A 23,099-nucleotide genomic window follows, 5' to 3' on the forward strand; every position below is an offset into this window, starting at 1 on the left:
TGACAGAATCGTGGAACTCATGCAATATTTTTCTCTTCAGTTCGAGTGTGTCGGGCACCACCACTCGACTGGTCCTTACAAGGCAGCCTCCTCTCATATTAAATTCCCCCTCCAACAGCTCCCCTCGACGAATATTCAGTAAAATCGGTCCTAGGCGTGGATCGCCCTCGGTTACTTGCGAGATCTCAGCCCACAGGTTCGAATAGGGGACTGTAACAGCCATAGCAATCGCCGCCTCCGCTCTTCGGGAAAGGGCATCGGCAGCTTTATTCTCGATTCCCGCTTGTACTCAATCCTATAGTCGAATCCGAGTAATTTGGTGATCCACTTTTGTTGTTCGGGCGTGACGATACGCTACTCAATGAGATATCGAAGGCTCCTTTGATCAGTCCGGATAGTAAATCGGCGCCCGAGCAAGTAAGTCCGCTAACATCTCCTTCTCGTAGGTCGACCACGACTTCTTCGATTCATTGAGGCCCTTGCTTAGGAAAGCGAGAGGTCGGCCCTTCTGTGAAAGGACTGCGCCAATGCCAGTGCCGGAAGCGTCCGCCTCGATCATGAATTCATCCTCAAAGTCGGGCAGTGCAAAGATGAGGGTTGCGATCATTGCGGTCTTCAGCACATTAAAGGTTCCTTTAGCTTCGATGCTCCACTCAAAACGACCATTCTTCAAGAGATTCGTTAAGGGTCGTGCAATCCCGCCATAACCCTTCACGAACTTGCAGTAATAGCCCGTTAGTCCCAGAAACCCTCGTAATTCTGTGACTGATTTTGGTGGAGGCCATGATCTCATGGCCTCAATTTTCCGATCGTCGACCCGCACGCCTCGCCGTGAAATAAAGTGGCCAAGACACTCGACCTCTTCCTGCCCAAAGAAACATTTCGAAGGCTTAATTACGAATTGATTTTTATCAGTGCCTCAAGGATTTCCCGTAGGTGCCTCATGTGCTCATCCCACACCGAACTATAGATTAGAATGTCGTCAGAGAAGACGAGCACGAACTTCCGCAATTAGGGCTGGAAAATGTTATTCATGGTAGCTTGAAACATGGATGGCGCGTTGCACAACCCGAATGGCATCACCAAATATTTGTAGTGGCCGTTGTGAGTTCCGAAAGCCGTTTTAACGACGTCATCGGGATGCACCCGAGTCTGATGGTACCCGGCCCTCAAGTCTAGTTTTGTGAACCACGATGCCTCGTGAAGCTCGTCTAGCATGTCGTCAATAGTGAGAATTGGAAATCGGTCCTTAATGGTAGCTTCATTGAGCGCCTGATAATCCGTGCAAAACCTCTAAGTGTCGTCTTTCTTCTTGACTAGGAGGACCGGAGATGAGAATGGGCTTGTACTCCGCCGGATCAACCTGGTCTTCAACATCTGCTCGACTTGCCTCTCGATCTCGTCCTTTTGAAAATTAGCATAGCGGTACGGGGCAACATTCATCGGCTTCGACTCATCCACCAGCTAAATGCGATGGTCGAATTCACGGGCAGGGGGAAGGCCCTTTGGTTCGGCCACCACCTCAACAAACTCGGCCAACAACCGAACCATGTCCTTGGCTATCCGCTTTCCCGCTCCTCCCTCAGCTACTGTATTCACCATTGCTTCGACAGCCATGAATAACTGCGCCCCCAACGTCACTTCTTGCACTACTGATCGGGCCTTCACTGCCCTCGTCCCCTTCGGAACTGCTCCCCTCAAAATGTGCCTCTTACCCTCCGTTCCGAATTCCATCATCATCTCTTTGTAATTCATGAGTGTCGGGCCCAATTGTTCTAGCCATGGTACCCCGAGAACTGCCTCTACTCCGATTACCGGCAAGGCATAAAGAGTCACCTTAAACTCAACCCCCTGGCTACATACCAGCCGCTTGCCGTTGGCTACCCACACCGCAAAGGGCTGCTGCCCTGTCTCAGCTAACCTTAATCGCTCTTCCACCTGTGGGCCTATGAAATTTAGGCTTGCACCGCTGTCCACAAGCACCTGGACCTTATGTTGCTCGATTCGCCCACCAAACTGCATGGTCTTGTGGTTTACCTACCCCGTTAATGCATGAATCGATATGTGCTCGGTTTCTTCCGTTAGTGGCTCCTCGACCGCCTTCCCCTCGTCCTCTTCGACAACCTTGATTAACATTGCCTTAATTCTACTGCACGTATGTCCAGGAACGAACTTCTCGTTACAATTAAAACACAAATTCTGCTCCCTACGCTGCTGCATCTCCTCTCATGTTAATCGACGCGTTGGTCCAAGATTAGCTCGTGGTGGAGGCTGGACTGCCTATGCGCCCGTTCCTCCAGTTGCGATTCTGAAGCTGGACCGAGCTGAACCGCCCCTGCTCTTCGTGCACGCTGTAGTTGCTCGTCCTTCCTCTTTGCGAGCTCGATAGCGATTTGCAAATCCTTCGGCCTCCACATCCACAACTCTCCCGCAATCTCCTCTTTTAACCCGACCATGAATGCACTGAGTAGCGCACTCGGGTGCCAATGAGGGAGAGTGTTCATTAGGTGCTCAAGCTCCCCCAGGTACTCCCGAAAGGTCCCATTCTGCCGTAGCTTGTTCATAGCCTCATTGGCATCTTCATACTCCGAAGACTCGAACCTTACCAGCAATCCCTTCTCGAACCGTCTCCACAACATCTTCTTTCGGCGGTTCACATGATTGAACCATTGCCACCATTGATTCGCCTCTCCTTTCAGGTGGAATGTTGCAAGCCTCACCTGTTCCTCCTTATCTACATCTTGCACCGCAAAGTACTGCCTTGCGCGGTCCAACCAAACGCGCGAGTCCTCCCCCGAAAATCGTGGAAACTCCATCTTCACGCGCCTTAGCTTCTCCATCTCGTGCCTCGACCTATAGCTCCGAATCGAGCCCTCTGCCTCAGAATCCGAGTCTCGGTCCTCGACCTTCGATTTGTGACTCGTAGTAGCCGTTAATGATGATGAACTGCTCCCTCTGCGGCAGTGGCCTCCCGACCTCCCCGACCGACGCCGAGAGCCGGACTGCTGTAACGACACGACTGCGACAAGCTGGTTGAGCCGCCCCTCCGATCTCCTCCACATATTGTTCGTGCCTTTCGAATCGTTCCGATTCATTGCCATCGTCGTTGTCGAGACCTTGATGCAATCTCCGCCTCGTTTTGAGTTGGGTCCCGATACGATCGTGACCTCGTTCTGATACTAATTGATGCGATTTCCCGGTATCGAACGCTCTTGTCGATCAAGAACAAGAAGGAAATACTAGTTTTTTTATTTCCCTTCCAACGATGTGCTAATTCCCGATATATACTCGAAGGTTTAGCATGGTAACAGAAGATAACAAAGCACCCAAATCCTTGCGAGATCAAATCTTATCGCAAGATCAAATGTCAATCCTAAATGATAGGAAATTATTACGAAAATAGAAAATAACAAAACATACGAAAAAAACGGATAAGTGCCTAGTTGGCGTATCGCGGATTCGAACGGGCTCAGCGTTGACTCCTATTGACCTCCGGTGCTGAGCTGGTCCCATCAAGGATTCGGCCTGTTCGATCAATCAACGGAACCGTCCAATTGTCCAGTCTCTAGTTTGCCTGCACGAACGTGTTCTTCGCCAAGGATTGCCTCCTCTTGAACCGTCTACTCCATTCTAGGTCACTCACGGTCGAACGGAATCACCATGGAAGGAAAAGAACGCATCTAGATGGTCTTGGACAACTCCAGGCAACCAAACTAGGCCTCCAATCAGCAGCAAAAGGTAGTGGCTGTGCTGGTGATGCTCGGTCGGGCGCCTCCTCCTCTCTCTCTCACTATTCGGGTCTTGAGATAATAGTCACACTTAGGGATAATTGTAAGATACCATATCTATATATAACTTCTTGAATTATCTCTACGGACCTAATTACAATTATTAATTAATCTAAATTAATCAATCAATTATAAAGTAGTCCTCACACTTGAAGTCATCTTATGACTTATCCTTCAAGTAAGAAAGACTATTTTGTCCTTGACTTAAGTTCCCACTTATAGACTTTCTCTTTATAAAAACTTTCTAAATAAGGAAACTCTCGTACTTCCTTAATTGAATTCACCTTAATGTGGGATTCGGCTTCAGGATGTGCTAGCGCCCCTATAACCACATCGCAATCCTCATCTGAGAATTAATTCCTAATTAACTTCCCTAATTAGAATTAATTCATTTTCGGCTCGATCATGTCTTATTATGTGTGACTAACTAGGTTCATCACTACGTGACAATAGGATTATAATATCAACTTCCTTGATATTACCGAAAACTTTTTTCCGAAATCAAAGGCATAATTTACGAAATAAACTTAGCTTTCAAGTTCATGAATGACGCCTAACAATATATCATGACAATCCAAATAGTAACAAATGTACGATTAAGACATTCTAATGAACCTATGACCATATGTACCATGCACTGAATCCCGTCACTACAAGATCCCGATCTAACCAGTATCATGGTAAATGTCAAATCCTATAGCCGACCATATGCAGTCTTTGGTTTCCATTTCTTAGATTAGTAGAACTTAAATAGAAGCTCCTTTTTATTCAAGTCTAACTACCCCCGCCAAAGATTCCTTGATCCAAAATTAACTCATATTCGTAGGACTATTTTTCCTATTTACTCAGGTTAGGGAATTCCATCTTGATCCGACACCTACCTCCGTGTACAACTAACTAGGACCACCATCTACTGGATATCGATGCTAAGCACAAATATATAAACACTAGCAAATCCTAATTATTCATACACGAGATAATCGTATCATTTCAGGTCTAAGAATTATATGCATTAATATGATCTAGATAATATTCATTGATGTTAGTAAAGTTACCATGTGAATATTATTTACATGTCACGTTTGACTTACTTATCTCATAAGTATCCACTTGTCTGTCCCGTAAACAGTTATCAGATAGCGTGAGACTCACTATTCCATTTTCAATAGTATCTCAAACTAATCATGGATACAGACAAATATGATGATCTTAAACAATTTTTAGATATTTGTACCGAATTACTCTGTCACTCATATTCTTAACTATTAAGAATGAAGCATTTATCAAATATTTTTTGGACTTATTTTAATAAACCCAGAAAATATATGAATAATAGAATAAATGTCATTACCATATATAGAAACTGTTCAAATACATAAACTGACTCTAAGATATATCACTAAGAGGAAGTTATGAAATTTTACGGTACTCAATTTTTATTGAAAGTTTTGATAGATATCTTTATTTGAAATTTCTATCCCATATTCTTAAGATTCAATTTTCACAGCTTCTAGGTATTAATTTCTTCACTATCAAACTTCTATTATTTCCTATATTATATTATTACGTGTCAGCTTTCTATAGACACCTGGAATACGTTCGTTGAAGGTTTGAGCAAAAGGAACGGAGTTTTCGAAATTGGTCGCGGCAACAGGAAGAGAGGAGATCAGAGTGGATGGGTAGTCTTGAAAATGTAAGTAGAATTTGGGGGTTTTTTATTAGAGAAAAAGCAAATGTAGAAAAAAAAATCACGTACTAGATTTGGAAAAAAAAAACATAACGCACTTTTACGAAAAAGTTTTAGAAAGCGTGATTGAAATGGAAAAGGCAGACATCACGGGTTATTCTGGATAATTTATCTTATTGGATTTTTTTTTGGACTACAAGAAAAATCATGCATTTGAACTTCTAGTATATAAAATATAGAAATCTTAATAACTAATAAACGGATAGGGATAATCTCTCAATAAATATCGAATTTGAGATATTTTCATTACAGTCAAAACTGTGCGCCGCTTGCGCACTTGTGTTACACCTCTTTGATTGTGAATGATACACCAGATCATTGGTTTTTTTTTTTTCTAATGAATATGATCATTAATTAGGTGTACCAGCGAGAACAAAACATAAAAAAGTTCACGTGATTCACATGGTTCTGCAATTATTAGAATAATACAATGCATGAAATAGAAGAAAAAGAAAAATATTATCAAAACAAAAACATATGGACACATAATTTCTGCATTTTCAGGTGAATTAATAATGCAACCTATATATATATATATAGAGAGAGAGAGAGAGAGAGAGAGAGAGAGAGAGACTGTCTCCTTGCGTGCCCGACACCATCTTAAGTGTGGTTTTAATTGACAAACTGTCGCCTAAGGCAGTTCACATTAACGAACTTTTAAGTACAGTGTATGGTTAAAAGTTCCTCATGACGAGGTTAGCCGGCCCTTGTGTAAGAGACGGTCACAGACATGATGACTACCTTGTAGTCTCAACAAAAAAGTTAATGGTGAAAGTTCTTGTTTTTCTCTTTGTTTGATTGAAAAATTGAGCAGCCGCACTAGCAATAATGGTTGAAGTGATTATTTAAACGTCGTTCTCACTCGAGAAAGAAACGTTACATTTATTGGACAGTCATTGAGGATGATAGCGTTTGAAACATATATGTCTCCTAATAAGTGCATATTAATTTTTTATAGGGCTAATAGCGTAAAACATCCAATATTTACGGGCAATTTCAAATTTATTCCAATATCTGAATTATTGTAAAAAAAGACATTATAACTGGAAACCTTTGCTAATATGGGACCGTTAGTCCTTTTTTTTCCATTTTTTTCCCCTTCCTTTCCCTTCGTTTCTGAATTATAGTATAAAAACAAATCATAACTGGAAACCTTTGCTAATATGGGACCGTTAGTCCTTTTTTTTTTTTTCCCTTTTTTTCCCCTTCCTTTCCCTTCGTTTCTGAATTATAGTAAAAAAACAAATTATAACTGGAAACCTTTGCTAATATGGGACCGTTAGTCCTTTTTTTTTTCCTTTTTTTTCCCCTTCCTTTCCCTTCGTTTGCTTTTCGTTGTTCCACATCTTTCGAATTCGGATCTTTGAAGGGTCACAATAATAGCTGTATCATATCTTGAAAGGTCCAAGAGGCCTTTAATCTAATGACAACATCAATTTGAGGAGCTCGCATTGACCGGGGAATGGCCTCTGTCATGACTGCCCATAGCCTCGCTATGACTACTACTACATTAAATCCTATACAAGTATGACCTTTTGTTTTAGCTCCCATGTCCCAGCACAGCTCTACTTAAAACCCTACAAAAATCCCATAGCCTCGCAGATGAAGGGTTAGCAGGGCTGGAGGGCTTTGGAGTATCAGCCGCCGTGGGGAGCAGCTGTTGCTTGTGGAGGGGAATTCAACAAGGGTTTTGCATTCTCAATATCTCGTAAATCTTATTTATAAAACAAGTATATTATACTTGAATTACCAATATTTCCTTCTCCTATTAAATTCAAGTTTAAGATTGCTGATAAATATTTTGAAAAGAGACTCAATCATTATTAATATTAATATATAAAAGCTAAATCAATAGAATTGGCCTAATGGAAATGATGTGACTTCTCATGAGAAGTTCTAGATTAAGTCACTGTAGAAATTATGTAGCATAATACCTTGTTGGGCTACCTGCATAGCTTGTAGCTAGACTGGTTTGTCTCGTGGATCCACAAGGTGTTCACGTGGATCGTGAGATTAGTCGTGTGAAAACCGAACATCCCGTATTATATATATATATATATATAAAAGTTGAATATTGCGATGAGAAAGGCACCACATATATATAGTTTATTTTTCAAATAACTAATCTATTCCTGAAAATGTAGAAGGAAAAAAAATTAGAATTTTTAGAAACTTTTACGATTCCCATGTGATATACAATTCACTTCGAAATATGGAAAATCTCATTTTATAAATAGATAGCATAACCACTTGCCTTTCTGAAGGATTTCGGAAACGAAGATAAATTTTCTAATATCAAATAACAATAAGTATTACTTTTGAAGTTAGAGTATTTGTTTTTAAAAAATGGACCATTAGAACTTATATACGTTTCAACCAAAACATACATTTATGATTAAGAATTAGATGTAATTTAAGAATTACGTAATTTTAAGAATTAATAAGGACATTAGATATACAGAAAAAAATGAATTTAAGAATTATATAATTTTACACTTATTAGAGTGGCAAAATTTGATTTGTATATCCAAATGTAGTCATTGAATAAAAAAGTTACTTTATTTTAACATAAGATTCGGCAAACAAGTATATAAAACTAGAATATCGGCAGTATGATTTCCTTTGACATGTATATATTAAGAAATATTGCTCTAAAAGAAATGTGATAATTTATCATCTAAGTTTTTCTAAAATCAACATATTAATCAGCTATCATTTATCATATATAAATTCTAAGTGTCGCAATGCGGAGTCCATTTTGATAATTATTAACTCTCTAAGTTCTTTGAAATTTTAAATTATTTTAATCGTAACATTATTATGACGCTTATTGTTCTATTGTTAATCTTGAATAAAATTAAAAGCTTTTTTTATAAATAAAAGTTTTTGTCGATGAACGAAATTTTGGAAATGAATATCGATGAATTATAATTTTAATAATTCTCTTTCGCTGTTGCGCATGTCTTAGAACAGTAACTATAGTTTTTTCTCCCTAAAAAGGACAATTTTTTTTGGTGAATTAAAAAATAATCAAATAAAATTTCCAAAACCCAAAATTAAAAACAAATTCCTTTTTTAGTAGAGTTTGGTTAAAATTTTCGACTTTTATTAAGACATGTAAGAAAATCTACGGACAAAATCAAATAGATTATTAATTACATATAGAGAAAGACTTGGAAATGTCGGAGGAGGAATTGACAATTGAACCCCTCATTAATCACTATAGGTGCCCTGTCCCTGGCTCCAAGACCAGCTGTAATACAAATTAGCAAATCTCCAATGAGTGCAAACACCTCACCGAAAAATGACATTTGCAGGCTAAATGTCAGCGGGAAAAAAACAGATAAGGATAAAGGTTGGATGGTTATATTAAAAAATCACATATGATGAATAATTCGGTTAGAATCAGTATCCTCCTTTTGATTTCGCAGTAAAAATCATAAAAATTTTAATTTTAACTTTAACTCAACACACTACACAACAAAAATACACATTTTTCAAGTAAAAAATTTTAACTTTAATTTTAACTCAACACTCTACACAATCATTTGTCATTTTCCACAATCAAAATTAAAATTACTTTAACTCTAAAACCAAACGCACCAAAATAAAACTCTTCATCATTTTCATGTAATAATAATATATATCTATTACCTCCTATCTATGTATCATCTTACGAACTCTTTGATTTCGATGTGGCTACTGTTTTTATTGTTAATGGTATTCATGAGTCATTAAAAACACTAAATAAAAGAAGGAAGAATTTTCATGCGGGTGTGTTTGTTTTTTAAAATTTTTTTAACTCAACTCAAATCAACTCAACTCCACTTATTTTCAACTCAACAACATAATTATTACTTTTTAAATTTTTAAAATTTTTTAATTATTTAATTGAATTTTTAATATTAAATTCTCTCAACTATTCAATACTTTTTCACAATTCAATGACACAATCATTACTTAATTATTACTTTCTCTCAACTATTCATTACTTTTTCACACTTTTTCTCATAATTCAACGATACAATCATTACAAACCAATTAAAATCAAAACTCAACTCAACTCAACTCTAAATCCAAATGCACTCTGAGTAACTTTACATCATTCAACTTCGGCATCAATTCTTTGATGCTCAAAGAGTTTAGCTGGTCGATTGAGTCGAGCACCTTGGGAGATGGATTCTCCATTATTTTGAACGTTTTGAAGAAGGTTGGTCGTAATTATCACATCAGATATATATTTTACGACATAGTTGATGATTCTTATGTTTAATTTACAGGGAAAAAGATCATTGGATCATGAGGGGCTTACGAGAAAGTAGAGGTGCCATCTAATAGCCTATTTCGTGGTGAACTAGAGGGCGAAGTTATCTTTTTCAAACCAATTTTGATGAATTAGATCATTAGGGATGGCTTACACTTTTTCTTTATCTCAATTGGCTGCTCTATATGCCTCGATGAGATTATATAGGAGATGACTTTCTTATTTGTGCCTACTATGGAACTTCTCGAATTTGAGTAATTTTCCCATTTTCCGATTCAAGAGGTATATTAGCTTAACTTATGCAAACATGTCGAGTTGTATCTGTAAGTGAAATTTTGTAGTGTCACTATCAATAAATTTTGAAATGTGCGTGTTTGCTGGCAGATTATATGAACTACTAACTTTTATACAGCTAAAAGAAATGCCTCAGATTGAAAACATATATTTTTTTTGATAGGTTAAAAAAAAAACTTTGTACGTTTTGGTAGTCTCCAGTATAACTAGCTAATTAATAATATATATATATATATATATATATAGTTTTCCAAATGAATATCAAGGCTCCATATCTCAAATGCCAAAGATTGAGGGTACTCCTGCAGTAAGCCCCCGACACTTTGTACGTGTATCCACTAATGATAGGTGCAGTCCATCGGTGTCGTGATTGATTGGGTTCATATAATAATCTCCTACTCATAAAGAGACGTAGGGACATAATACTTAATTTTTTAATTTCAACCGATTTAAATGATCACTCCAAGGGGGGGCCAGCATTATCTTCCGTCGTTATTTCTCTGGCCCATCATGTCTTCTCACGTGCATTAAATGAAGTTAACGGTGCATTGCTAATTACAAATTCTTTCACTCGGATACAAATCCGAGCATAGTTTCGACCACTTGGAATATATAATTAGGAAATGCAGTCGGTCGTCTTGTCTCCACTCGAGAGTGAAACTTTATTGGTTGGGTTGCGTTGGATTTCTAGGATCATGATACCAAACCCGATATATATGTTTCCAAATTATCATCTATTTATTTTATTATTATATGTTTAAATAAATATATATATATATATAGTCATATTATAATATTCTTCATTAGAGATTAAAGCAGGACTATCCGTTTGTTCTATAACACCGGAATGATTGATGGATGGACGTGTGGATTATCCCAAGAAGAAAAAGAAACTTCTAGTCCGTGGTTTGAAGAGTCAATTTATGGTCCTTGCTGTAACATTTTCAGTGGACCTATAAGTGAATAGATCTATCTCCAATTTAAAATCTCGATTGGTATGTTTGTTATAGATTTAATACTTACTAGTGGGATTACGAGTGCCTTTTTATTTAGCTTCCCATTTTCTGTGCTATGGCCATAGAATTGCCTTGTAATTAAAGACAATAGTAATGGCTGACAGCGCTATGAAACTGAGAAAGGTCATTCCAGCAAGGACTAAAATAGGATAAATGTGCTGAAGGAATTGGGCCTTAGTGGGCCGGACTAAAGAAAAATAAAGCTGAAGCCCATCGGCAGGAGTCGGGGACAAACGAAATTACCACAGCACCACCGCGCCATCACCGAAATACCACCGCACAGGGCCACCAACTCACCAGCTATAGCATCAATATGAACTGGTGATTATTAATGCTTATTCTTTTTTATTGATTGAGCAAAAGCTAGCAAAATTTTACGGTATGAATATATCCTGTGAAACATATTAATATGAACTATGTCGAGGTTTTCAGCCGCACAAATAATGCACAGTACGAGTAAGTTCTGTTATCAAATGTGGTTTTTGGGAAATTCCATGGCATCCTTTATTGGTACACCACTGCACAAATTTTGTTTGGGAAAAAAATGTGTCAAAAGTTTGGCGGTAATCCCTACAAAGGGAATTTCATCATTAGCACTTGCCTATCCAGCAATTACATGATGGAGTTGCGGCGAAATTAAAGGAGAATAATGTTCATGTGCGTGATCAACTGCACGAAGCGAATGGGAAAAAATAAAATAATTAATTTCAATATATTCCCTGTAGTTTGAAGACGGTCTTAAATTGCATAACATAGTTTAATTTGTCTCAAAATATTCTCCCTAAGAATAGTCAAATCGTCTTAATATGCTCCAAACTGCTGAAAACGTTGATGTTTGGAATGGGAAGAGCTTCATCTGCAATTCACATGAGTCTTAATAAGGGCAATATTGAACAAAAGATTGAAAAGATAGTTTTTTTAAGAGCCTGCATCTATTATCCACCCAAAATAAAAGCCTGCATCTACTTTCGTATCTTTCAATCTTTGAATTAGATCTCATTTCTATTGTAATGCGGCAGAAGACGTGGCAAATCGGTATCTCAAGAAAAATAAGTTTTGAGGACCCTGTCTCGAGGAAAACGGTCTCCGGAAAAAAACTCACAGCTTTTGACTGCGAAAAGACGAAATTTTGGCAGAATTCCATCGTTTAGGGCTTCAAACGAGCATTTTTACATTATTTGCGTGTTTTTATAATTTTAGAAAAGTTTATTTTTTTTGTACAATTTAGGTTTTTTAAACCCTATTTAAGCTTTGTAAGCCCTAGGGTTAAAGGGAGTTGTCTTTTAATCAATTAATAAAAATTGGAGGTTTTGTGCTCTTTGCCCATTCTCGGATTTGATTCGAGTTTGATGCTGGTTTCCTATGAATTTGAAGAATCAATAGGAGATTGAAGGTCGTAGTTCCGGTATTCTGCGGAATCAACGGATCTGTGACAGTTACTCGCGTGTACGCTGCGTCAGTTGGTATCAGAGCCGTGTTCGCTCTTGGATCAGCGATGCCGCCTGGAAGAGCGGTTAATCAACGTCGTGCTGCGGAGGAGAACGAATTAGATTGGAGGATCAAAGACATATCATATGATGAAGCCGATCCAATTTTTTATATATATCCAGATGAAGATCAAGAAGAAGTTGTAGAATTTGTATTTGATGATCAATCTTTTGCCGAGGAGGATTCTTATTTCTCAGGGGAGCAGTATTTTCAGTCGAAAATTGTTGAACCTGTCACAACATCAGATGACCCACTTGGGCTGGTAGTGAGTAAGGTGTATAAGAGGGTTGATGATAATGATTTGATTGCACGATATGATGGGCAGTTGATGGATGAGGGTTATGATAAGAACTGGAAATTCGATTAATTTGAGAGGAATAATGTGGGTGTCTTTGCTTCTGTGAAGTATGATGAGGACGCCAAGGAGGCTAATGCGGTCTGGGAGGCCATCGATAAGATGATGGACTCGCAAAGAAAAGATAGGAGGGAGGCGAGGCTGAAGAAGGAAATTAAGAAGTATTGTGCCTCGAATCAACAGATGAGGACGAGGATGTCAAATGTCTCTATTGAACCAATCACTGCAGCAGAGTATTTTAAGTCCGAATTTTTTCCAATCATCCGTTCTAATGCATGGGCCAACATCGGTTTCCGGTCAAGTATGAAAGATGTGTATGTTTGTATAGATAATTTTATCTCTGGACTCCTAGGGCGAATTCTCTCCACCCAGGAGAGAATGATGCGGCAGAAGATGTAGCAAATCGGTATCTTTAGAAAAATAGGTTCTGACGACCCTATCTCGAGGAAAACGGTCTCCAGAGCAAAACTCATAGCCTTTGGCTATGAAAAGACAAAATTTTGACAGAATTCCATCGTTTAGGGATTTAAATAGACATTTTTATGTTATTTAGGCGTTTTTATAATTTTAGAAAAGTTTATTTCTTTTTATGCAATTTAAGTTTTTTAAACCCTTTTTAAGCTTTGTAAGCCCTGGTGTTAAAAGGAGTTGTCTTTTGATCAATTAATAAAAATTGGAGCTTTTGTGCTCTTTGCCCATTCTCGGATTTGATTCGAGTTTGATGCCGGTTTCCTAGGAATTCGAAAAATCAATAGGAGATTGAAGGTCATAGTTCCGGTATTCTGCGGAATCAACGGATCTGTTACAGTTACTCGCGTGTACGCTGTGTCGTATTGCTTCGAGGAAGACTGAAAGAGCTTCGATCTCTTTAGTTTCTCTTCCTTGCTGTCGAACATCATCCACAATGTTAGTAAGAGAACTATCTGTCCCTTGCTTCATTTGTCGAGTACTCTTCGCCTCTGCTTTTACTGCAACGCAAAGGAGTCTCTTCTTTTTTCTTTTGAACCCCAGCATGTTGAAATATTATTAGAGAACATAACATATGTACAATAAACATGTTTTTTTGGGTTAATTCAGTACCTTTTCTTGTGCATTAGATAGATATCAATGTTTCCTAAATTTCAATTTTACGAGTAAGAGTCATCTGAATTGCATATGAATCTCATCCCATCCAAAGCATTTACTTACGGAGATAATAATTTGTAGGCTACTGAGACAATTTGGCTATATTTTATGGAGTATTTGGGACAAATCAAACTACAGAGTGTATATTGAGATCGATCCTCCTCAAACTACTGGTGAGATCAATCATCCTCAAACTACAGGTGTATATCGAAATTAACCCAAAAATATTAGGAGCAAATGTTTGCGACGAAATGGATGTAACAACAATGAGAAAAGAACTACAGTTGTCCAGGAAAGAGTTTGCTGCAATATGTTACTCTATCAGCTGAAATAATAAGAGGCGCTCAGTCCAAGTCTCATTTGACAGAAATTCCTATGCTCCTTGTCCCTTTACCTAACCTTTCTAGGCCCAAGAGTCCCCCTATTAAAAAAAATAGTTATTTCTAAAAAAGATATTAATAAAGATTACCGAAAGTATTTTTTTCAATTACAAAGAAAGCTAAAATGCACCATCAATAAGGGATAGAAGAGGAATAAAGGGATATATACATGAAAACATAGGAATCGAAGCCAAAATCTCTTACTTTTAAGTTGAGGGCAAGTACAATTTTTTTTTTATATAACGAGGGTGTCTGGGTTTCGCCGATTAATCCCACGGTCCACGTGAATATCCTGCAAGCCCACTCGACATGTAAGTCCAACACGTACAATTAATACCAAATCCCCCTTTTTTCGATTACAACCCTTTTTTTTTCGGTGTGAACTCTGGTATCCGGAAGCTCAATTAGACTCTAACTAATCCAATCGAGCCGGACCGGCCCGCTAAGGGTAAAGATCTCAAACGTAGATTTTCTGCATTCACAAGAACTTGAACCTGAGACCTAACTTAAACGGAACAAGTGCCGAGCCGTTTGAATCAACCCAGGTTCGTTACGATCCCTTCTGTTCATTTCCTAGGATTATTTGCATCTATGAAACCACGTGAATCATGACTTTTGGAGGCCATGAACGTAAATTGAAATAATTATTTGTAAAATACATACTCCAGGGGTGGCATATATCTATATATAAGGGGAATTTTGCATTTAATATGCGTCTCAAGGTCAGGTGATCGGTGTACGTGTATACAAAAATATAGAAACCATAAATATAGCCTAGCTCATTCGGTATAAGTAGAGACGAACAATTAAAATGGCGTCACGGGAGGCACTCTGCGGGAAGTTGCAGAAGGATATCGACCTGAAATCGAGTGCAGCCCATTACTATAAGTTGTGGAGGAAGGAGAGCCACAAGATCCCCACTGCTTCGTCACCAAACGTTCAGGCAGTAGCTCTTCATGAAGGTGACTGGCACACCCATGGAGCTATCAAGACCTGGAACTACACCATCGGTAGGCTACGCTTCGCTGTGTATATTTTCAGTGTGGGACCTGGAATCGTAACCCCTGCTCTCACTCGTATTGTGGTATCCAACACGACCGGATGGGCTGAGCTTATAAATGGTTGGTCCATCCAACCCAAAAACTTAGACTCTCAAGTGGTGGTGGTATTATAAACCTTTTTTTTTTTTGGTATATTTCCGATATAAGATTGTAGGATCCTTAATAAATATGCAAAATATAAATAAGTTCTGACATAGGGTTCGACTTTCCTAGAAGCATATTTCAATATGGCACGCATAGGATGTAACACTGCAATGGCAGAGCGCAGTTGAACGTATTTAGTTGTCCGTCCAAAATATGCATAAGGATCTCCATCTTGAGACGATGAATAACCTTATATTTTATGAGCAATTATGTCTATTTATGCAGATGGGAAACCAACAGTACTCAAGGAGAAGGTGGGGTTCAATGATGCGAACATGACTATTACCATCCACGGCATTGAGGGAGACCTTTACAACGAGTTAAAGGTCTTCAGGCTCACAATCAAGGTTATTCCGAAGAACAATGGTTCCGTGGCAAAGCTGGCCATAGAGTATGAGAGGTTGAACGAGGATATGCCGATTCCCAACAATTACATGGATTTAGTTGTCAGCGTGGTTCAGGATACCGATGCCCATGTCCACAGGGCATCGACTTAAGAGGATTGCGCATCTTCGGTCATGTCTGTGGGTGCAATGTTTTCTGTAGTATGAATAAGGATGTTGTACCATGATATGAACCTACTGTATCTACGATGTTTCTCTACTTTTTTTCTGCATCATACTTTTACATGGATTCTGTGGTCAGTGTGATTCAGAATATCGATGCCCATGTCCACAGGGCATCAACTTAAGAGGATTGCGCATCTTCAATCGTGTCCCTGGGTGCAATGTTTTCTATAGAGCACGACTCAGGATATTGATGCCCAAGCCTGCGCAGCATCAACATGAGAGGATGGCAAATCAGCTTCAAACCTTATTTATGGGTGTAATGTTTTCTATATTGCTTGAAAGGACGATGTTGTACAATGTATCTATTGTGTCTATGATGTTTCTCTACCTACCTTGTACCCCGCCGGAGTGTATCTGCAGTTGTAAAATGACTGAAAGCTCTCTACGGCAGCTTTCTACGCTCTTGCATAAATAAAAACTGAATGAATGTTTGTGGGTCCTATTGTTTTGGTGGTAGTCCCGAGCTTTACTTTTGTTGTGGTCCAATCCAATTTGCATATCATGGTAAAAATGACGGTTCCTAAACGTGGTTTGCAGACTTCATATATTTTTTGTGTAGAATCTTGAAAACTCACGGTATTGAAGCATGCCTCACTAGATTTGTAGGATGACAATCAGATTGTGGCCAGACACCTTCTGTCCATCTCAACTAATCCGTCTCCTTGAACCAACTCTATCCGAAGGATTCACAATGATAAATTCCTATAGCATAACCCCAAGGTGAAATCGTAACAGCCTATGTGAAAAATTGTACACTTAACCACCATACCAAGAAAAAGGGTCCCGCACAGAATATCTACATTATTGGGCAAGAGAAGAATTGATGGAAATTAATCTGGACAGTAATCTATTCAACATTTATGATACAGTACTAGCACTGATATATGCTGGCTAAAGGGGAAGTTGGAAAGGGTCGAAGGAGAAGTGGAGCCGAAATCAGCTGTCGACAACGGTGCTCACTAAAAAGCCTGTCTATTCATTTATTATGCTGACAAAGAATCAAATTATCACTATATTATTCATTTTTCTACTTTTTCAAGTGCAGGATAACCTAAGGGGTTGCGGGTTTTTCCCTACCAATTGCAATAGGGAAAAACCTGCTCCCATTTTTGAATTACCGAAACAAGAACTTTACGTAGGAGTTGAAGCCCCAAAGGAGGAGTTGGAAATTTTTTTAATAGAAGATCAGAGTGATTTTCCTTGGAGATAGAAAATGAAGGAAGCCCATAAGATGTCAGTCATCAATCCTAGCAATGTTGTTCAAGGCATTGATCTGCATGAAGGGGACTGGGATTCTCATGGGGCTGTCAAAACCTTATCTAACATTGTCGATGCTTAAACCTTATCTTACGTGATTCACATGGTTCTGCAATTATTAGAATAATACAATGCATGAAATAGAAGAAAAAGAAAAATATTATCAAAACAAAAACATATGGACACATAATTTCTGCATTTTCAGGTGAATTAATAATGCAACCTATATATATATATATATATATATAGAGAGAGAGAGAGAGAGAGAGAGAGAGACACTGTCTCCTTGCGTGCCCGACACCATCTTAAGTGTGGTTTTAATTGACAAACTGTCGCCTAAAGCAGTTCACATTAACGAACTTTTAAGTACAGTGTATGGTTAAAAGTTCCTCATGACGAGGTTAGCCGGCCCTTGTGTAAGAGACGGTCACAGACATGATGACTACCTTGTAGTCTCAACAAAAAAGTTAATGGTGAAAGTTCTTGTTTTTCTCTTTGTTTGATTGAAAAATTGAGCAGCCGTGCACTAGCAATAATGGTTGAAGTGATTATTTAAACGTCGTTCTCACTCGAGAAAGAGACCTTACATTTATTGGACGGTCATTGAGGATGATAGCGTTTGAGACATATATGTCTCCTAATAAGTGCATATTAGTTTTTTATAGGGCTAATAGCGTAAAACATCCAATATTTACGGGCAATTTCAAATTTATTCCAATATCTGAATTATAGTAAAAAAAGACATTATAACTGGAAACCTTTGCTAATATGGGACCGTTAGTCCTTTTTTTCCCTTTTTTTTTTCCCTTCGTTTCTGAATTATAGTAAAAAAACAAATTATAACTGGAAACCTTTGCTAATATGGGACCGTTAGTCCCTTTTTTTTTCCCCCTTCCTTTCCCTTCGTTTGCTTTTCGTTGTTCCACATCTTTCGAATTCGGATCTTTGAAGGGTCACAATAATAGCTGTATCATATCTTGAAAGGTCCAAGAGGCCTTCAATCTAATGACAACATCAATTTGAGGAGCTCGCATTGACCGGGGAATGGCCTCAGTCATGACCGCCCATAGCCTCGCTATGACTACTACTACATTAAATCCTATACAAGTATGACCTTTTGTTTTAGCTCCCATGTCCCAGCACAGCTATACTTAAAACCCTACAAAAATCCCATAGCCTCGCAGATGAAGGGTTAGCAGAGGTGGAGGGCTTTGGAGTATCAGCCGCCGTGGGGAGCAGCTGTTGCTTGCGGAGGGGAATTCAACAAGGGTTTTGCATTCTCAATATCTCGCAAATCTTATTTATAAAACAAGTATATTTTATTTGAATTACCAATATTTCCTTCTCCTATTAAATTCAAGTTTAAGATTGCTGATAAATATTTTGAAAAGAGACTCAATCAATATTAATATTAATATATAAAAGCTAAATCAATAGAATTGGCGTAATGGAAATGATGTGACTTCTCATGAGAAGTTCTAGATTCAAGTCACTGTAGAAATTATGTAGCAGAATACCTGATGCGGCAGAAGACCTGGTTATTCGGTACCTGAAAAAATTAGGTTCTGACGACCCTATTTTTCTGTGACGCTAGCTAAAGTTCGGGTTGGAGAAAGAACATAATACGTGTTGCAGGATGGTTTTCTTTTCAGGGGAAATCGGCTCTGTATTTCTAATTATAGTTTGCGAGCCCACATTATTCAGCAGCTACATGGTGAGGGTCATGTGGGGAGAGACAAGACCTTGCAGCTGTCCAGTCATCGTATTTATGGCCTACAATTCGTAAAGAAGTGGAGAAGTACGTGCAGTGCTGTAAGGTTTGTCAAGTGTCCAAGGGTACAACAACTAACGCGGGGTTGTACATGCCCCTGCCGATTCCCTCGCAGCCATGGGTGGATATCAGTATGGATTTCGTCCTCGGCCTACCCCGTACCCAAAGAGAAAATGATTCTATATATGTGGTGGTCGACAGGTTCTCCAAGATGGCACACTTTATTCCGTGCAAGAAGACCACTGATATTGTGCGAGTTGCTCAGTTGTATTTTCGGGAAGTATACCGTCTGCATGGTCTGCCAGTCTCTATTGTGTCCGATAGAGACACCCACTTCTTGAGTCATTTCTAGCGGAGCCTTTGGAAGACGGTGAACACCCAGTTGAACTTCAGTACAGCGTATTACCCGCAGACAAATGGACTAACAAAAGTGGTTAACAGGTCATTGGGCAATCTGTTGAGAGGTTTAGTAAGGGAGCACGTGAAGAGCTGGGATCAGAAGTTAAGTCCAGCGGAGTTTGCGCACAACCACACTGTTAATCGCAACACTGGTTTCAGTCCATTCCAAGTGGTATATTCTGTCACTCCCCGGGGTCCCCTTGATTTGTTACCCGTGCCGGATAAGACCAGGGTTCATGGTAAGGCGGCTGACTTCATTCACGGGCTGCAAGAGATTCATGAAGATGTGCAGAATAATTTCAAGAATGCTGCCATGAAATACAAGGCTATTGCTGACCGAAGGAGAAGGCATGTGGAGTTTGAAGTTGGCGATTTTGTTTAGGCTGTCCTTACGAAGGATCGATTTTCTGCTGGTGACTACCACAAACCCGCTGCTAGGAAGATTGGTCCTGTGGAGGTCGTTGAGAAGATTAATTCGAACTCTTATCGGCTTAAACTTCCTAGCCACATTTGTACTACCGATGTGTTTAATGTTAAGCACCTGATTCCTTACACAGGTGATAGCTCGGACGATGATGATTCGAGGGCAAATTCTCTCCATCCAGGGGAGAATGATGCGGCAGAAGACCCGGCTAGTCGGTACCTGGAGAAAATTAGGTCTGACGACCCTATTTTGAAGGAAATGGCATCCGGAGCAAAACTCACTCACTCGCCGTGATTTTTCGATATTTAAGGCAAATTTCATCGTTTAGGGCCTCAAACAGGCAATTTATGTTAATTAGGGTGTTTTTGCAATTTTAGAAAAGTTTAGTTCTTTTTATGCAATTTAGGTTTTCTTAAACCCTATTTAAGTTTTGTGTAAGCCATAGGGCTGAAGGAGTCGTCTTTTGGATTATCAATAAAATTCAGAGTTTTCGTGCTTTGTCCAATCTCGGATCGATTCGAGTTTGATGCCTATTTCCTGGTATTCGTAGAATCAACAGGTGTAGAGGGTCGTAGTTCCGGTATTCGTGCGCGAATCAACAGGTCTGTAACGGTTACTCGCGTTGTACGTTACGTCAATACCCTGTTGGGCTACTTGCATAGCTTGTAGCTGGACTGGCTTGTCCCGTGGATCCACAGGGTGTTCACATGGATCGTGAGATTAGTCGTGCGAAACCCGAACTCCCCGTATTATATATATATATATATATATATATAAATTGAATATTGCGATGAGAAAGGCACCACATATATATAGTTTATTTTTCAAATAATTAATCACTTCCTGAAAATGTAAAAGGAAAAAAAGATTAGAATTTTTAGAAACTTGTACGATTCCCATGTGATATACAATTCACTTCGAAATATGGAAAATCTCATTTTATAAATAGATAGCATAACCACTTGCCTTTCTGAAGGATTTCGGAAACGACGATAAATTTTCTAATATCAAATAACAATAAGTATTACTTTTGAAGTTAGAGTATTTGTTTTTAAAAGATGGACCATTAGAACTTATACACGTTTCAACCAAAACATACATTTATGATTAAGAATTAGATGTAATTTAAGAATTACATAATTTTAAGAATTAATAAGGACATTAGATATACAGAAAAAAAAATGAATTTAAGAATTATATAATTTTACACTTATTAGAGTGGCAAAATTTGACTTGTCTTTCCAAATGTAGTCATTGAATAAAAAAGTTACTTTATTTTAACATAAGATTCGGCAAACAAGTATATAAAACTAGAATATCGGCAGCATGATTTCCTTTGACATGTATATATTAAGAAATATTGCTCTAAAAGAAATGTGATAATTTATCATCAAAGTTTTTCTAAAATCAACATATTAATCAGCTACCATTTATCATATATAAATTCTAAGTGCCGCAATGCGGACTCCATTTTGATAATTCTTAACTCTCTAAGTTCTTTGAAATTTTAAATTATTTTAATCGTAACATTATTATGACGCTTGTTGTTCTATTGTAAATCTTGAATAAAATTAAAAGCTTTCTTATAAATAAAAGTTTTTTTCGATGAATGAAATTTTAGAAATGAATATCGATGAATTATAATTTTGATAATTCTCTTTCACCGTTACGCATGCCTTAGAGCAGTAATTATAGTTTTTTTTTCCCAAAAAATGGACATTTTTTTGTTGAATTAAAAAATAATCAAATAAAATTTCCAAAACCCAAAATTAAAAACAAATTCCTTTTTTAATAGAGTTTGGTTAAAATTTTCGACTTTTATTAAGACATGTAAGAAAATCTACGGACAAAATCAAATAGATCATTAATTACATATAGAGATAGACTTGGAAATGTCGGAGGAGGAATTGACAATTGAACCCCTCATTAATCACTATAATGTGCCCTGTCCCTGACTTCAAGACCAGTGATACAAATTAGCAAATCTCCAATGAATGCAAACACCTCACCGAAAAATGACATTTGCTGGCTAAATGTCAGCGGAAAAAAACAGATAAGGATAAAGGTTGGATGGTTATATTAACAAATCACATATGATGAATAATTCGGTTAGAATCAGTAAAATACTCTTCATCATTTTCATGTAATAATAATATGTATCATCTTACGAACCCTTTGATTTCGATGTGGCTACTGTTTTTATTGTTAATGGTATTCATGAGTCATTAAAAAAACTAAATAAAGGAAGGAAGAATGAGTAACTTTACATCATTCAACTTCGGCCCCATTTTAGGCATCGATTCTTTGATGCTCAAAGAGTTTAGCTGGTCAATTGAGTCGAGCACCTTGGGAGATGGATTCCATTATTTTGAACGTTTTGAAGAAGGTTGGTCTTAATATCACATCAGATATATATTTTACGATCATATGACATAGTTGATGATTCTTATGTTTAATTTACAGGGAAAGAGATCATTGGATCATGAGGGGCTTACGAGAAAGTAGAGGTGCCATCTAATAGCCTATTTCGAGGTGAACTAGAGGGCGAAGTTATCTTTTTCAAACCAATTTTGATGAATTAGATCATTAGGGATGGCTTACACTTTTTCTTTATCTCAATTGGCTGCTCTATATGCCTCGATGAGATTATATAGGAGATGACTTTCTGATTTGTGCCTATTATGGAACTTCTCGAATTTGAGTAATTTTTCCATTTTCCGATTCAAGAGGTATACTAGCTTAACTTATGCAAACATGTCGAGTTGTATCTGTAAGTGAAATCTTGTAGTATCACTATCAATAAATTTTGAAATGTACATGTTTGCTGGCAGATTATATGAACTACTAACTTTATACAGCTAAAAGAAATGCCTCAGACTGAAAACATATATATTTTTTTTTGATAGGTTAAAAAAAACTTTGTACGTTTTGATAGTCTCCAGTATAACTAGCTAATTAATAATATATATATATATATATATATAGTTTTCCAAATGAATATCAAGGCTCCATATCTC

At 38.0% G+C, this 23,099-nt stretch overlaps 2 protein-coding genes across 3 annotated transcripts; one reads left to right on the forward strand and one right to left on the reverse strand.

Moving 5' to 3' along the window:
• Positions 1-385: 385 nt before the first annotated feature.
• Positions 386-2,022, reverse strand: LOC116212221. Its single transcript, XM_031546788.1, has 3 exons — positions 1,488-2,022; positions 1,292-1,404; positions 386-865 (listed from the first exon to the last, which is right to left on the reverse strand). Exons 1-3 carry the CDS (start codon positions 2,020-2,022, stop codon positions 386-388), a joined length of 1,128 nt encoding a protein of 375 aa, XP_031402648.1.
• Positions 2,023-15,161: 13,139 nt separating this feature from the next.
• LOC116210087 (MLP-like protein 328) lies at positions 15,162-16,673 on the forward strand. Of its 2 annotated transcripts, none has more exons than XM_031543898.1 (2): positions 15,162-15,467; positions 15,888-16,673. In XM_031543898.1, the coding sequence occupies exons 1-2, from the start codon at positions 15,269-15,271 to the stop codon at positions 16,157-16,159; spliced, it is 471 nt and encodes a 156-aa protein (XP_031399758.1). In that variant the 5' UTR covers positions 15,162-15,268; the 3' UTR covers positions 16,160-16,673. The 2 variants fall into 2 exon arrangements, with proteins under 2 accessions (XP_031399758.1, XP_031399757.1); XM_031543897.1 differs by having other exon boundaries at positions 15,165-15,578.
• Positions 16,674-23,099: the final 6,426 nt, after the last annotated feature.

This window comes from Punica granatum, chromosome 6 (assembly GCF_007655135.1).
Source record: "Punica granatum isolate Tunisia-2019 chromosome 6, ASM765513v2, whole genome shotgun sequence".
In the NCBI taxonomy this organism is placed as follows: domain Eukaryota; kingdom Viridiplantae; phylum Streptophyta; class Magnoliopsida; order Myrtales; family Lythraceae; genus Punica; species Punica granatum.

Coding starts and splice junctions, on each gene's coding strand:
- LOC116212221 (XM_031546788.1), bottom strand. CDS start 2,022: ATGCAGTTTGGTGGGCGAATCGAGCAACATAAGGTCCAGGTGCTTGTG. Junction 1,405..1,487: donor AAAGGGCCTTCCCCCTGCCC/GTGAATTCGACC, acceptor AATTTTCAAAAG/GACGAGATCGAGAGGCAAGT. Junction 866..1,291: donor AAGAAAGACGACACTTAGAG/GTTTTGCACGGA, acceptor TTCTTTGGGCAG/GAAGAGGTCGAGTGTCTTGG.
- LOC116210087 (XM_031543897.1), top strand. CDS start 15,269: ATGGCGTCACGGGAGGCACTCTGCGGGAAGTTGCAGAAGGATATCGAC. Junction 15,579..15,887: donor ATGGGCTGAGCTTATAAATG/GTTGGTCCATCC, acceptor CTATTTATGCAG/ATGGGAAACCAACAGTACTC.